Below are 17,825 nucleotides of genomic sequence, written 5' to 3'. Positions count from 1 at the left end.
TGGTCGTAACTTGTACTTTGCCCTCAGCCTGTATTATGCTCTCTCATCCATCAGGAGTGGATGGTATATGGAAAGGAAACACAGGGAGATGAGAAAACTGGCTTTATTTTAATTGTGCAAAAGCAAATTGTAAAACTGATATTTTCGGTTATCATATATGGCTTTTACCTTACATCTATGGAGGTCTTTTTGTAATCCAGACTGAAATTCGCTGAACTGAAATTTGTTCAACTGGTGTGATAATCTTTTCTATTATGATATGTGTGTGTTTTTTCCACACCACCAAGCAATGACTCAACACCAGCAGGGCGTCCTACTATTCAACTCAGTTCTGACACTATCTACCTGGAGATAGCATAAAATTCCACAGATTGAGGGCTCAGTCCTACAAGACTTCCCCTGGCCCCTTCACAAGCCAATTGCTAGTTCAGCGTGTCCCCTGTGCTTCTAACCAAATAGCTATAGATCAGAGGTTTCTAGGACCTTCTCTGGTTCAATTAATTTACTAGGGTAGCTCACAGAATTAAAAAAAAAAACACTCCATTTTGTTTACTAGGTTACTAGTTTATTATAAAAAGCTGTTACTCAGGAATAGCCAGATGAAAGGGGTGCACAGGGCAAGATCTGTGGTAAAGGGCATGGAGCTCCCACGCCCTCTCTGAGTTCACCACCCACCGGGCACCTCCATGTGTTCCCCATCCCAGAAGTTCTCAAAACCCTGTCCTTTGGGGTTATTATAGAGGCTTCATTACATAGCCATCATTGATTAAATCATTGGCCATTGGCAGTGGATTCAACCTCCAGCCTCTCTCCCCTCCCTGGGGGTCAGGATGGTAGGGCTGCAGGTTCTGACCCTCTAAAGACAGGGCTGGTCCCTCTGGCGACAAGTCCCCATCCTTGGTATTTCCAAAAGTCACCTTATTTACATGACTGAAGATACCTTTATCACACTCATCATTTAGGAAATTCCAAGCATTTAGGAGCTCTATGCCAGATGTGGGAACAAAGACTAAATATAGATTTGTTATAAATCATATCACAGCTTTTAACAATGTTGCAAGTAAATTGGAATTATGCATGTTGGTAGCATAATATCTCACAACTCTTTTTTGTTTGCTCAAAGAAATTTTCTTCCATTCGTGTTTATGAGAATTTTGTTGATTATATTTTCTTTTTTGATCAAGTATTGAATTGTATTTGGTTATCAGTTTATCCACATTGGTTAAGATGTTTACTCAGTAATAACATTCTTTCTCCAGACTTGAAAGTTTGTACCCTGCTAGTTTTGGGGGTAGGCCATAAGATACAATGCTTTCCCTAGGGGCAAGTCAATATTTCCTTTTATGGAAAGTTGACGATAAATTTCTTATCTTGGGCCTCTCATGTCATTGAACTAACAGGCATAGACGTGGATTATTTACACAGGCTGGGGATATTGAATTGAATTGCAACAGGGTTATTGTTTATTACAGGGAAATTATATTTGAAAGCAGAAAATTCTGAGGCTCTTTCTTTACACTTCTCCTTTACACTGGGAGACATTTCAATGGTAAAGCCAAACTGACCCACTTCAAAATAACCAGTGTTGGATCTTTGGCTGCAACGATGTGCTGGAATTTCTCTGCTAGACTCCTGGACGTCTACAAAGTCTTCTTATCCAGGGGTAATTGTTGAAATTGGCATTCTCTAGGAGATCCTGGACTGTGACTGAGAGGGGCTGGTGCTGATTCTCAGGCTGCTTCAGGGTCCAGAGCCAGGGCCAAAGTCTGTGTACCTATTATTATAGGCATGGGTGGGTGAGACACCTCCCATATCCCTTGGTGGGTGGTGCTGGTTACAGGGTCAAAGTCAAATGGGTCTGTAGCCCAGTCGTTAGGGTTATGAGCTGTTTCTGCAATTCCAGCTGGGGTGATGGGTGGTAAGCTGGCTGCCTGGGTGAGGACTATCTTCTCAAGCAGTTCTCCTTGTTCTTAGATTGTACCAGGATTTCACAATCTCCTACCTGGATCCTATATCTCCCATAAAAGGCACTTTTGCCTATGGATAGATGCCACTTGGTAATTACTGGGAGGAGGGATTTATGAGAAATCTCTTTTCGGCCATCTTACTGATGTCACTCATTCCTTGTGCTATTTTTGTCTTTATGTCTTAGTTTTTTTCTGTTCATTCTGTCTGGAGCTTCTTGGTATTTGGCTTGATTTTTCTCATAATTCCATGTATTTTCACTTTTTATTTTTTATTTAGACAGATTGCTTTGGCCTTTTTCTTCTCGTCACTAAATCAGTAATCACTAAACTATGTTTAGTTTCCACATGCTCATTTTAAAAATCATCTTTCTTCAGATATGAATTATATACAATATAAGTGACACATATCAGAGTGCAGGCCAGTAATTTGACAAATGTGTACATGTATGTAACCACAATCTCAATGAAGCTAGACACAATTTTGGAATGTTTCCAACAAAACACTAGGTTTTGGCAATTCTGGTTGAGCTATTTTTTATTTATTAAAATTATTATTATTATTATTATTATTATGTATAGAAACAGACAGAGCATGAGAGGCAGAGAGGCAGAGAGAGAGACACACACAGAATCCAAAGCAGGCTCCAGGCTTTGAGCTGTCAGCACAGAGCCCAACATGGGGCTCAGACTCACAAACCGTAAGATCATTACCTGAGCCAAAGTTGGATGTTTAACAGGCGCCCTTATGGTTGAGCTATTTATGAACATTTAAATTTAAGTCTTTGAACATATATTTACTACTTCTTGGACAAATACTTAAAAGGGAAACTGTTTGGTTACTTGATGTTTGTGTGAATAAATTCATGAGTGACTGCCATACTGAATTCCAAGTTGACGGTAGCATTTTACATTTCCACCATCAATGTTTGAGAGTTCTAGTTGATTCTCATCTTTACTAACAAACAGGATGTTTGTTAACCACAATGATGCGTGTATAGTGGTATGTCATTGTGCTGCAATTTTACTTTCCAGGTTAGTCAATGATGGTGAGTACCTGCTTATCTGTTTGTTGAACTTTTTTTTTTAATTTTTAATTTTTCCTTATTTATTTTGAAAGAGACAGAGGCAGTGCAACTGGGGGAGGGTCTGAGAGAAAAGGAGAGAGAGGATCCAAAGCAGGCTCCGCAGTGCTAGCACAGAGCCCAATGCAGGGCTTGAACTCACAAAACTACAGGATCATGACGTGAGCTGAAACCAAAAATTGGACACCTAACCAACTGAGGCACCCAGGCACCCCTACTAGCCATTGTTACATATTCTTTTGTGAAATGTTGAATTTCCCCCAATTTTAATTGGGTAATTTGTCCTATAATTCAGTTATAATAGTCCTTTAAATAGTTGTGATAGAATTCCTTTATCAGATATGTAATTTGCAAATATCTTCTCACATTCTGTGTCTTGTCTTTTGTGTTTCTAACAGTTAATTTTCAGGAACAGATGTTTTAGCCTTTGATGAAATACAGACTGGCCAATTTTTTTCAAGTCTTTCTTTAAATTCTACCTAGTTAACATATAGTGTAATATCGGTTTCAGGAGTAGAATTTAGTGATTCATCAATTACATATAACACCCAGTGCTCATCACAAATGCCCTCCTTAATACCCATTGCTCTTTAACCCAATCTCCACCTACCTCCCCTCCAGCAACCCTCAGTTTGTTCTGTATTGTTAAGAGTCTCTTATGGTTTGCCTTCTTTTTTTCCCCCTTGCCCTATGTTCATCTGTATTGTTTTTCAAATTCCATATATGAGTGAAATCATATGATATTTGTTTTTCTCTGATTAACTAATTTCATGTAACATAATACTGTCTAGATCTATCCACATCCTTGCAAATGGCAAGATTTCATTCTTTTTGATGGCTGAGTAATATTCTACTGTATACATATCTATTTATCCATTTTCTGTATATATATATATCTATCTATTATCTCCTCTTTATCTATTCATCAGTTGATGGGTGTTGGGCTCTTTTCATAATTTGGCTATCATTGATTATGCTGCTATAAATATTCGGGTACATGTGCCTCTTTGAATCAGTATTTTGTATCCTTTAGGTAAATAACTCATAGTTCAATTGCTAGGTTGTAGGGTAGTTCTATTTTTAATGTTTTGAGGACTCTCCAGACTGTTTCATCATATCTGCTACCAATATCTGTTGTTTCCTGTGTTGTTAATTTTAGCCATTTTGACAGTTATGAGGTGATATCTCATTGTGGTTTTGATTTGTGTTTCCCTGATGATGAGCAGTGTTGAATATTTTTTTCATGTGTCTGTTGGCCATCTAGATGTCTTCTTTGGAAAAAATGTCTATTCATGTCTTCTGCCCATTTCTTCACTGGATTATTTGTTTTTTTGGTATTCAGTTTGATAAATTCTTTATAGATTTTGGATACTAACCCTTTATCTGATATGTCATTTGCAACTATTTTCTCCCATTTCATCGGTTGCCTTTTAGTTTTCTTGGCTGTATCCTTCGCTATATAGAAACTTTATCTAGAAGTCCCAATAGTTCATTTTTGCTTAAGTTTCCAGACATGTGTCTCATAAAAAGTTAAGGAGATTGATGCCAGTGTTTTTCTCTAAAATTTTGATGATTTTCTGTCTCTGATTTAGGTCTTTCATTCATTTTGAATTTATTTTTGTGTACAGTGTAGGAAAGTGGTCCAGTTTCATACTTGTGCATGTTGCTGTCCAGTTTTCTCAACGACATGTGTTGAAAAGACTATCTTTTTTTCCATTGGATATTATCTCTCGCTTTGCTAAAGATAATTTGACCATAGACTTGTGGGTCCATTTCTGGGTTTTCTATTCTATTCCATTGATTTATGTGTCTGTTTTGTGCCAGTACCACACTGTCGTGATGATACAGCTTGATGACTATAGCTTGAAATCCAGAAAGGTGATGCCTCCAGCTTTTCTTTTCTTTTTCAAGATTGTTTTGGCTATTTAGGGTCTTCTGTGGTTCCATACAAATTTTAGGATTGTTTGTTCTAGTTCTGTGAAAAAACCTCTTCTATTTTGATAGGGATTGCATTAAATGTGTAGATTGCTTTGGGCAGTATAGACATTTTAACAACATTTATTTTTCCAATCTATGAGCATGGAATGCTTTCCCATTTCTTTGTGTCCTCTTCAATTTCTTTCATAAATGTTCTATAGTTTTCAGAGTACAGAACTTTTATTACCTCTTTGGTTAGGTTTATAGGTTTATAGGTAACCATAGGTTACCTTGTGGTTTTTGGTGCAATTATAAACGTGATCAATTCCTTGATTTCTCTTTCTGCTGCTTTATTATTGGCATATAGAAATAGAAAAGATTTCCTTATGTTGATTTTGTGTCCTGTGATGTTGCTGAATTTGTGTATCAGTTCTAGAAATTTTTTCTTGGAGTCTTTCAGGTTTTCTGCATAGAATATCATGCCACCTGCAAAAAGTAGAAGTTTGACTTCTTCCTTGCTGATTTGGTTGCCTTTTATTTCTTTTTGTTGTCTGATTGATGAGGCTAAGACTTCCAGTACTATGTTAAATAACAATGGTGAGAGTAGACAGCCCTGTCTGGTTCTTGACCTTAGAGGAAAATCTCTAAGTTTTTCCCTTTTGAAGATGATATTAGCTTTCATATATGGCCTTTATGATATTGATGTAAATTCCCTCTCTCTCTGTTTTGTTGGTTTTTTTTTTTTTTTATCAAGAATGGATGCTGTATTTTGTCAAATGCTTTTTCTAAATCTTTTGGCAGGATCATATGATTCTTATCCTTTCTTTTATTAATCTGGTATATCATACTGATTGATATGCAAATATTGAACCAGCACTATAGCCCAGGAGTAAACCTCACATGATCATAGTGAATAATTATTTTAATGTTCTCTTGCATTCTATTTGCTGATATCTTGTTGAGAATATTTGCATCCATGTTCATCAGGGATATTGGCTTGTAATTCTCATTTTTAGTGGGGTTTTGTCTGGTTTTGGAATCAAGATAATGCTGGCCTTGTAGAATGAGTTTGGAAGTTGTCTTTCTGTTTCTATTTTTTGGAACAATTTAAGATAAATAGGCATTAACTCTTTAAATACCTGGTGGAATTCCCTGTGAAGTCACCTGGACTTTTTGTTGGGAGATTTTTGATTACTGACTCAATTTCTTTTTTNGGGTCAGAGAGAGAGAGGGAGACAAAGAATCCAAAGCAGGCTCCAGGCTCTGACCTAGTTGTCAGCATAGAGCCCAATGTGGGTCTTGAACCCACGACTGTGAGATCATGACCTGAGCTGAAGTCGGATGCTTAACCGACTGAGCCATCCAGGAGCCCCTACTGATTCAATTTCTTTGCTGGTTATGGATCTTTTCAAATTTTATATTTCTTCCTGTTGCAGTTTTGGTAATTTATGTATTTCTAGGAATTTACCCATCTCTTCCAGATTGTTCAATTTGTTGAAATATAATTTTTATACTATTCTGTTATGACTATTTATATTTATGCAGTGTTGGTTGTTATCTCTCCCTTTCATTCATGATTTTATTTATTTGGGTCCTTTCTCTTTTCTTTTGATAAGACTGGCTATAGGTTTATCAGTTTTACTAATTATTTCAAAGAACCAGCTCCTAGTTTTATTGATCTGTTCTGTTTTTTGTTTTGTTTGTTTCCATATCATTTATTTCTGTGCTAATCTTTATTATTTCCCTTTTTCTGTTGCCTTTATGCTTTATTTGCTGTTCATTTTCCTAGCTCCTTTAGTCGTAAGGTTAGGTTATGTATTTGAGACTTTCCTTACTTCTTGCTTCCTTCTGATGACCGCTTTTGGTGCATCCCAAACGTTCTGGACTGTCATTCTTTCATTTTTATTTGCTTCCATGTATTTCATTGTTTAGTGGGGTGTTCTTTATGCTCCATGGATTTGTGGTCTTTCCAAATTTTTTCTTGTGATTGATTTCAAGTTTCATAGTGTTGTGTTCTGAAAATATACATAGAATGATCTCAATCTTTTTGTACCTGTTGAGGGCTGATTTGTGACCCAGTATGTGACCTATTCTGGAGAATGTTCTATGTGCACTTGAGAAGAATGTATATTCTGCTACTTTAGGATGAAGTGTTCTGAATAAATCTGTTAAGTTCATCTGGACCAGTGTGTCATTCAAAGTCATTGTTTTCTCTTTGATTTTTCTGGTTAAATGGTCTGTCCATTTCTGTAAGTGGGGTGTCAAAGTTGCCTACTATTATTATCAATGAGTTTCTTGTGTTTGTGATTAATTGATTTATATATTTGGGTGCCTTCAAGTTGAGGACATAAATAATTACAATTGTTAGATCATCTTGTTGGATAGACTCATTATTATGATATTGTGCCCTTCCTCATCTCTTGTTACAGTCTTTGGTTCAAAATCTAGTTTGTCTGATATAAGTAAGGTTTCTCTGGCTTTCTTCTGATGTCCATTAGCATGATAGTTGATTCTATCTGCAGATGTCTTTATGTCAAAGATGAGTCTCTTGTAGGCAGCATATTTATGGGTCTTGTTTTTATCCATTCTGGTACCCTTTGTCTTTTGATTGGAGCATTTAGTCCATTTACCTTCAGAGTGATTATCGATAGATATGAATGTAGTGTCATTGTGTTACCTATAAAGTTGATGTTTCTGGAGATTTTTTTCTGTTCCTTTCTATTTTTGTTGCTTGTGGTCTTTCTTTCCCATGCAGAGTCTCCTTTAATATTTCTTGCATGGCTGGTTTAGTGGTTATGAACTCCTTTAGTTTTTGTTTGTCTGGGAAACTCTTTATCTCTCTTTCTATTCTGAATGACAGCCTTGCTGGACAAAGTATTCTTTTTATTTATTTATTTATTTGTTTGTTTGTTTATTTATTTTTATTTGTTTTAAATGTTTTTTTTTAATTTATTTCTAGGAGAGAGAGAGAGAGACAGTGTGAGCAGGGGAGGGTCAGAGAGAGAGGGAGTCACAGACTGAAACAGGCTCCAGGCTCTGAGCTGGCAGTCAGCACAGACCCCGACGCGGGGCTGGAACCCACGAACCGCGAGATCATGACCTAAGCGAAAGTCGGACGCTTAACCGACTAAGCCACCCACGCGCCCCTGGACAAAGTATTCTTGCCTGCACATTTTTCCCATACAGCGTGTTGAATACATCATGACACTCCTTTCTGGCCTGCCATATTTCTTTGGAGAGATCTGCTGCTGACTTTATTTGTCTTCCCTTGTAAGTTGGGATTTCTTTTCCCTTGCTGATTTCTGGATTCTTTCCCTATCTCTGAATTTTGCATATTTTACTACAATATGTCTTGCTGTTGTCCTGCTTTTATTGATTTTGATGGGAATTCTGTGCCTTCTGGATTTGGATCTCTGTTTCCTTCCTCATTAGGGAAGTTTTCAGCTATACTTTGCTCCAATAAAACTTCTGTCCCTTTTTGTCTCTCTTCCTTCAGGACTCCTATGGTATGAATGTTATTGTGCTTTATGGAATTGCTGACTTCCCTAAGGAGTATGTAGATAATCACTACATTCATGATCTAATATTTTTCTTCCCCTCTTTATCTTCTGTATCACTTATTTGTTTCTGTTTCTTCCATCCTTGTGTTCATTGCATTCAGTCAGTTTAGTATCTTGGTTATATAATTTTTAAAATTTCTACCTGACTATTTTAATCAAGTACATAATTTGCAAATATTTTCTCACATTTGTGTCTTGTATTTTGAGTTGCAAATAGTTTATTTACAGGAACATATGCCTTAACTTTCAATAAAATCCAAATTGATCAATTTTTTATTTTTTTAATTTTGTGGCCTATATAGGACATTTTTCCAACTTCAAAGTTGCAAAGATTTGCCATACTTTTTTTTTTCTAGAAAGTTTACTTATGTACTTTCACATTCATGTCTGTGATTGATTTCCAGATATTTTGTGTATGGATTAGGGTTCATCCTTTTCTTTTTCTCATATGGATTTTCAGTTGATTTACACACTTTGCTGGGAGTGGTATCATTTTACTCACTGAGTATCTTGTCATATTTGTAAAAAATCCACTGAATATAGGGGTATGTGTGTTTGTCAATTTCTGGACTTTAAGTCTTTCCCACTAATATTTATATTTATCCTCATATCTTTATGCCCTACCTTGATTACCTTGTGAGTCCTCCAATTTGTTCCTAGTTGTAGAACGCAGAATAATGGCCCATGTCTGATCTCTGGTACCTGTGATTATGGTACCTTACATGGAGAAAGCAACTTTGCAGATGTTATTGAGGTTAAGAGACTTGAAATGGGAAACTTATTTTGGATGATCTGAATGGGCTCGAGGTAATATCATGTGGAAAGGGAGTGGGATGGAGACAGACAAAGAGGAAGAGAAAATGAATGGTGAGGTGAAAGAAAGGTCAGAGAGAGAGAGAGAGAGAGAGAGAGAGAGAGAGTGGCTGGCTTTGAAGATGGAGAAAGAGACCATAAACCAAGGAATGCAGGTAACATCGAGAGGCTGGAAAAGGCAAAGAAACTGATTCTCCCTTGGAATCTCCGGAAAGGAAGAGAGCCCTGCCAACACTTTGATTTTAGCACAGTAATATCTGTATCAGAATTTGTCCTACAGCATTTGAAGATGATAAGTTAGTATTGTTTAAGCCTCTAAATATGTGGATTTCTCTTGTAGCAGCAATAGAAAACTAACATATTAGTTTTTAAAACTGTTTTTGTCCTAGCTGTTTTCCATTTTCTTTGAGTTTTAACATCACCTTGTCAGCTTCTACAGAAAGTCTACTTTATATGTCTGTCTCTCTGTCTGTCTGTATAGTTGACATATAATGTTACATTAGTTTTAGGAGTACAACTAAGTGATTTAACATGTTTATACATTATGCTATGTTCACAAGTATAGCTACCATGTGTCACATTACATTGTTATCACAGTGTCATTGGCTGTATTCCTTATGCTTTTGCTTTTTATTCCTGTGACTTATTCCATAATTGGAGGCCTGTATTTCCCTCTCCCCTTCTCCCTTTTGACCCAACCTCCCACCCCTCTGCCCTCTGGCAGCCGTCAGTTTGTCCTTTTTGTTTATAGTTCTGATCCTGTTTTTTGTTTATTAAACTTTTTAAAAGTTTGGTTGTGAGTGGAATCATATTGTATTTGTCTTTCTCAGTCTGATTTATTTCACGTTACTTAATACCCTTTAGGTCCATCCATGTTGTCTCAAATGAAATATGTCCAAGTCTTAATCAAAGTAAATAAATTCTTGATTTAGTCTTTAAGGAAGTGACTATTTATGTTTATTTTACTAAGACCAAAATTACAATTCAAAAACAGGATAATTGTAAACCAAACTCCGATGTCAAATAATCTCTTTTTAAAATAATTTTCTTGTGGTTTATAAATTCATTTAAAGTTTATCTAATTTATATATAATATTTATTTTACTAAACTCAAAGGGAAATATCCAGGAAAACTCTCATCTATAATGGCCTCTACAAAAAGTCTATCAGGGCGCCTGGGTGGCTTAGTCGGTTGGGCGTCGGACTTTCGCTTAGGTCATGATCTCGCGGTTCGCGGGTTCAAGCCNACTCCCTCTCTCTCTGACCCTCCCCTGCTCACGCTGTCTCTCTCTCTCTCTCTCTCCTAGAAATAAATAAAACATTAAAAAAAAAATCTATCAACCTTCTAGTGATGGATGGGAGAGAAATTTAAGGTCTAGAAGCTTAAATCTTACAAAAAATATTGTTTTATCTCATTTTCCTCAGTCTTACATGTAAATTTATTATAAGTAGAAATGTTTTTTTAGTGACAGTTCAACTATTGATTTTCTTTAATTTTTTAAAAATTTGTTTCTGAGAGAGAGAGAGAGACACAACGTGAACAGGGGAGGGTCAGAGATAAAGGCAGATACAGAATCTGAAACAGGCTCCAGGCTCTGAGCTAGCTGTCAGCACAGAGCCCAATGCGGGGCTCAAACCCATGAACCATGTGATCATGACCTGAGCCGAAGTCGGATGCTTAACCGACCCATGTACCACAACTATTGATTTTCAATCCTGCTTGAAATATATTTGAGATCCCATATGTTGATTTGCTACTCACATTATAATTACATTGGAGATATATTTATTTTCTATTCAGATGTTTCTGGTGTGAATCCACCCATAATAGAAAATACTATTATACAAAATAAGATACTTAGGTATCTATCTAATAAGACAGTACCTTATGAATACATCAAACCTTTAGAATTCTTTGATGAAATAGAAGTAGTATATTTAAATGGAACCTGGACAGAACTACCTCAGGTGCAAAGGAAGATTATTTCATTCCAAATTTTATTATTTATTATTTCATCTCCAAATTTTCAAGAACATATTAAAGATAAAATATGTTGCTATAAATATGTAATGAAGTAGTTCTTATAGAATATTTTAAATATACAAATAAAATGATGGTATTTCAAATCCAATTTTTTTCAGACTGAACTAAATAATGTAGTATATTTGTTTCATAAAAGGTTTGACCAGATTAAAAGAACAGTTAGAATCATGGAAAATTCCCCTATCATAAGCATTAAGACAGTTATTTCCTGGGGAGTAAATGTATTGAAGATACTTTAAGTACATTTGACAGCCCAAGAAATTCCACTTTGAGACCTAAAATAGGCAGCTGGTGTGTAATCGTAGAATGTGCTATAAATTTAGGCTCCTTCAACATGTGGATTATATTTCAAGATAGATAACTAGCTGAGTTTGTCCAGGTAATTACTGTATACCAAAAAAGAAGTCGGAGAACTTGGTGATAGGACACGCTAATATTTAGAGTTCAGGAAATAAAGGGAGCCAACAAAAGAGATCTTATATTAGCCACTTGTAGTTTTTCAAATCAACTTTTGCCTGGCACATATATTTTCCAGCCTTTTACTTGGAGCCCACCTATATTTCTACGTTTGAAGTGAGTTTCTTTTAGATGCCATACAGTTGAATCTTGTTTATTTGTCCACTTTGCCATTTTCAGTCTTTTAACTGAAGTATTTAAACCATTTACACTTAAAGTCATTATGGATAGATTAGGCACCATGTAAGCCATTTTATTGTTTTGTTTTTTGTGTGTTTCCTGTGTTTCTAATTCCTGTTTTCTTGCCTTCCCTGTGGATTTTTGGAACATTTTATTTTATTTATTTAAAAAAATTTTTAAAAATATTTAATCTTGAGAGAGAGAGAAAGAGAGAGAGAAAGAGACAAAGCAGGAGTGGGGGAGGGGCAGAGAGAGACACACACAGAATTGGAAGCAGGCTCCAGGCTCTGAGCTGTCAGCACAAAGTCTGATGTGGGGCTCGAACCCACAAACTGTGAGATCATGACCTGAGCTGAAGTCGGCCACTTAACCTACTGAGCCACGCAGGTGCCCCTAGAACATTTTAAATTCATTTCATTTTGATATCTAGATATTGTTTTTGAGCATATCTCTTTGTATAGTTTTATGAGTGTTGCTGTAGGTATTAAGATGCACATATATAGCATATCATTCCCCCTGGTATTGACATTTTCCCACATCAGGTGAAATGTAGAAACCCGGCTTCCACGTAGGGCCAGTTACTCTCCCCACATTAAAGTTCTTAAGTATTTCCTATACATGCATTATCATGTGATATGGTTTTCCTCAAATATCAAATCGTATCAAATGATGTAATTTTATACAAATATCAAACATAGTTTAACCAACTAACTAGGAAAAAGTCTGTTCTATTTCCCCCATTTTTATTAATTCCATTGTTTTTTCTTCCTTCCCGAAGTCTTAATTCTTCTGTTATCTTTTCTTTTCTATTTAAAGAATTCCTTTAGAAATTCTTTAAGGACAAGTCTGCTGAAGGCAAATTCTCTCAGTTTTCCTTTATCTCAGAATGTCTTCATTTCTCCCTTAAATCCTTTAGAATAGAATCATTGGAAATAGAATTTGGGGTTGACAGTTATTCCTGGCTCCGTGGTCACAGATGAACACCCCACTGATATCTATGTCCTTTCTCTCCCAAAGGTTTGCATAATTTCTATTTAGCTTCTTTTGATATTCTTTCCTTTCCTCAATTGTTTTCAGCAGTTTGATTATGATGTATATTGGCATGAATTTCTTTGGGTTTAATGTGTTTGGAGATTTCTCAACTTTTTTGGTATATACGTTTATGTCTTATGACCAATTTGGGAAATTTTCAGCCATTATTGTTTGAAATATTTTTTTTCATCTCCAAACCCTTCCTCTTTCTTTTCCTCAGTATCTACTCTTTGCTATCTTCCTGTAGGTCCCTGAAGTTCTATTTTTTTTTTTTTGTTGGCTTCTTTTCAGTCTGTTTCCAAAGTGAATAATTTGTATTGCTCTATATTCAAGTTTATTTATCCTTCTGGCATCTGTAATCTATTACTGAGGTCATCCAGTGAGTTTATTCTTTATTTTCTTAAAATTGTTTATTATTTATTTTTGAGGGGGGGGGAGAGAGAGAGAGAGAGAGAGAGAGAGAGAGAGAGAGAGAGAATGCAAGTGGGAAAGGAGAAGAGAGACATACACAAGATCCAAAGCAGGCTCTAGGCTTAGAGCTGTCAGCACAGAGCTGGATGTGGGGCTCAAACTCACAAGAACTGTGAGATCATGACCTGAGTTGATATCACATGCTTAACTGACTGAGCCACCCAGGAGTTCCACTTTCTTGAATTTTTAAAAGCCATGTTCTAATAATTCCAATATTTGTGTCATCTCAGTGTGGTCTTCTGTTTATTTTCTTTTCTCTTTTGAGATTTTCCTGGTCCTTGTTTTGATGAATGATTTTCGATTGTATTCTGGACATTTAGAGTATTATGTTTTAAAACTCTGTATTTTATTGAAATATTTTGTTTATTAAGTCCTCTCTACCATCATTCAGGGTACAAGTTCAGGCTTCCCACTTGGCCTCTACTAACACCATGGGAAAGGGGCAGAGTATCTTATTCCCTAGGAGTGTAGGTAGAAGTCTAGGATCCTTACTTGGCCTGTGTTGAGCAAGATGGAGAAAGGGGTGGTTTTAGGTTTCTTCTATGGTGTTTCTCTGGAGTAATTCAGGTATTGTCAGAAATGTCTCTGTCTTGCTTGCTAGGCCTTATATATGTCTTATGTTGCTTTTTACAATATGTTCAGGATTTTTAGTCATACTTCGCAAAAGGAATACACAGAAATGTTTTTCCCTCATCTTGTCCAGATTAGGAAGCCAGCAGTTCCCTCCCACATTATACAAATTTGTAATTCTTTGAACGTTATCAAAGGAATAGATATTTATTTTGTAATAAAAATGAAAAAATCTTTTTGATTGCTGGGTAATACTCCATTGTATATATATATACCACATCTTCTTTATCAACTATGTGGATGGAACTAGAGGGTATTATGCTAAGTGATATCTGTCAGAGAAAGACAAATATCATACGCCTTCACTTATATGAGGACTTTAAGATACAAAACAGATGAACATAAGGGAGGGGAAGCGAAAACAATATAAAAACAGGGAGGGGGACAAAACAAAAGAGACTCTCTTTTTTTAAAAAAATATTTTATTTTATTTTTTTATTTTTGAGAGAGAGATAGAGACAGCATGAGCAGGGGAGGGTCAGAGAGAGAGGGAGACACAGAATCCAAAGCAGGCTCCAGGCTCTGAGCTAGCTGTTAGCACAGAGCCCGATGCGGGGCTCGAACCCACAAACCCTGAGACCATGACCTGAGCTGAAGTCGGACGCTCAACCGACTGAGCCACCCAGGCACCCCATGAGACTCTTAAATATAGAGAACAAACAGAGGGTTACTGGAGGGGTTGTTAGTGGGGGGGACTAAATGGGTAAGGGGCATTAAGGAATCTACTCCTGAAATCATTGTTGCACTATATGCTATTTAACTTGGATATGAATTTTAAAAATAAATGAAAAATCAATAAAAATGACTAAAGATCCACTAGACATTACAATATGTTGTATATGAAAAAAAAGGTATTTCTTTAACCTCTCCAGCTGTTCAGCATACATTCTCTAAGAAAAGCATTTTTTAATACTGAAATAATGCAAAGCAGACATATTTGTTAATATTTTATGTGTGCTTTCATGTGGGGTGTAAGGAAGGGCTTAAAAGTGTAACTCTCATTTAAAGTGATTACAATGTCTTTAATGAATCATTTATGTCAGCAGAAATCACAGGTCTCAATAATAAGTACTGAGCTATATTTTTATCGCTTTATTTTAACCTGTAATTTCCTTTGGTTTTTCAATAAATCAAATTATGTTTTTTTTTTAGACCCTAAAAGAAAGTGTGGGCCCCCTCCACCTATTGCCAATGGAGACATTACCTCATTCCCATTAGCAGAGTACGCTCCAGGATTATCAGTGGAGTACAAATGTCAGTCCTTCTATGAACTTCAGGGAAACAGGCGTGTAACATGCAGTCATGGAGAGTGGTCAGAGCCACCAAAGTGCTTAGGTAAATATCTTAACATTCTCATAGATCTTGGGAAAATCTTTTAATGAATATGACATATTTGCAGAACTTGTATTTGTAGAATTTTCACGGATTAACAAACAACCATTCTGTTGAATGACAGACTACCAAATATTAACATGTGAGGAAATGAAATTGGAAACATGCTTCTTCAAGCCATAACAGCAACAGATTCTTTAATAAAAGCTCTTTCCATGATAACTGACATTTGTATCTTTGATTATAATATTTAATTATTACACATTAAACATAGTCCCTCATTTTTATATCCTGAATTGTTTAAAATGATTTAAATCTATATGATGGATTTTCAGTGAGTTGGTTTGGAAAGGTTTGAGAATGAAGCCCTCGACCAGTGTAGAATATTCTACTTAAAAGTCTGAAATTCTGTGGAAAATATTTGTATGCTACTTAATGTTTTATGTTCATTTTTTATACTTTCAGACGCATGTGTGATATCAGAAGAAACCATGGATAAACATAACATACAGTTACGATGGAGTCACACAAAAAAAATTTATTCTAAAACAGGAGATACTATTGAATTTGAATGTAAAACTGGATATTATAAAAAGACACCAGATCGTACATTTCGAATAACCTGTCAGGAAGGGAAACTGGTGTATCCCACTTGTATAAAAAACAGTGGTTAAAATACAGTCCTAAAATTAAAATATATACATTGATTCCAAATTTTTCATTATGAATCCAGTTCTTCCAGTTATTGTTTCAACTATTGCTTAACCAATTTTCATAAATCAGAATTTGTGTTAAATATTATGTGGATGATATAATCTGAGACTCAAATGAATCATTTCTTAAAAGCACTGCATTAAAACTTGGTAAACCAAATGCTGTGTCCTATTTATGAAATATCTTTGGCAAGAAATTAGATGAGATCACTTCAGTGCCTGCTTCTATCCATCTTTCTGCTAACTTTCTCCAAGATTTCTCCGTAACTCCTGAGAATGCCTGAGGCTCTCCATGTCAGGGGAAATTGGGGGGGTGGGGGGAGAAGCTTGCACTCATCTTCAAAATAATGTTACTTCACAAACATATAGAAACCTATGCCATATCTATGTTAGTAATAAGAGGTAAGTAGTTATCATTTACTTTTGCTATTCTATCAATGGGTATATATGCCAAAAAATTATGAAATACATAATTTCCTACAAGATATCTCTCTAGCAAGCATAATAATTCAAACAAATCATAAAGAGGCATTTGAATCTCATTAGGTACATAGCTATTATAACATGACATTAAAAGAGATTTTAAAAGTCCAGTAACAAGTATAGACACACACACACACACACAAACACACACACACACACACACAATGCTTTGAACACTGAATAAATGTTTATAGAACAAAGGTTGGCAGGAAGTACAACAGAATATTTATAATAACTTTAATTAAATTTAGATCATCTCTAAATTCTCCAACTTAGAGGATTTATTCTCTAATTTTTCTATCTTTAATATTACCTTTGAACCATAAGATATGTTATTTTAAAATAAATACGTATAAAAAGTAAGAAAATACACAGTGAGAACTATAAAGACCTCTTCAGTGATGCTCTTCAGATCTGAAAACATTTTCATAATTTTGCTGTCATAGAGGTCTTTGGAAACATTCAACAATAAGAGTCCAAACTATGATTTTTATGTTTATTTCAAATAATAATTAGTTAAATTTAGTTGACTATGAACATTTTAAATTTCTACAAAAATACAACTTTAAGTTGAAAATAAGGATATATACAATTAAGATAAAAATATTTTAAGGTGATAGCTTATAACTTTGCATTGCATCAAATCAAGTGGCATTCTTACTTAGAATGAGGAACCTGGCTGTCAGCAATGGACTCAATTTGTCTAAAGGTGAATCACTGGACAGCCAGTTTTCTCATATCTGAAGGAACACTGTTAACAATTGGCAAGTTATCTTTGCTATTAATGTTAACACTGGTGTGTATACTATTCTCCAAAATCTTTCACCTGTTGGTGGATCTATTTCTGATACTTGTATATAATCAATTATTTCATTGTGTGCTGCAAAATAGAGATTTTTAAGATCAATTGTATCATTTTTTTTGCACTTACTGTCATTCTTGTGTGAAGATGAGTGTCAGTTTATCAACTCTGTTTAAATTAAACTTTCACCTAAAAAGATTTGGTTAATCTTTATTTTTGCCCTTTATTTCCAGCTTTTGGAATAAGGACTTAATGGAATAGTGAGCTTCTGTGGTCACCTTAAAAAATTTTGGGGGGGTGCCTGGGTGGCTCAGTCAGCTAAGTGTCCGACTTTGGCTCAGGT

At 35.5% G+C, this 17,825-nt stretch overlaps 1 protein-coding gene across 1 annotated transcript in view; it reads left to right on the top strand.

Moving 5' to 3' along the window:
• Positions 1-16,205, top strand: part of CFHR2 (complement factor H related 2) — a 25,891-nt gene extending 9,686 nt beyond the window's left edge. The window contains exons 4-5 of the mRNA XM_077763288.1: positions 15,305-15,487; positions 15,950-16,205. Of these exons, the coding sequence (XP_077619414.1) occupies positions 15,305-15,487; positions 15,950-16,158 (392 nt within the window). The 3' untranslated portion in view covers positions 16,159-16,205. The remainder of the gene's footprint in view (positions 1-15,304; positions 15,488-15,949) is intronic.
• Positions 16,206-17,825: the final 1,620 nt, after the last annotated feature.

Source organism: Crocuta crocuta, unplaced genomic scaffold (genome assembly GCF_008692635.1).
Source record: "Crocuta crocuta isolate KB4526 unplaced genomic scaffold, BGI_CrCroc_1.0 scaffold3, whole genome shotgun sequence".
Taxonomy (NCBI): domain Eukaryota; kingdom Metazoa; phylum Chordata; class Mammalia; order Carnivora; family Hyaenidae; genus Crocuta; species Crocuta crocuta.
Note: the sequence above shows the minus strand (reverse complement) of the source record. Positions and strands in the feature narration are given on the sequence as shown.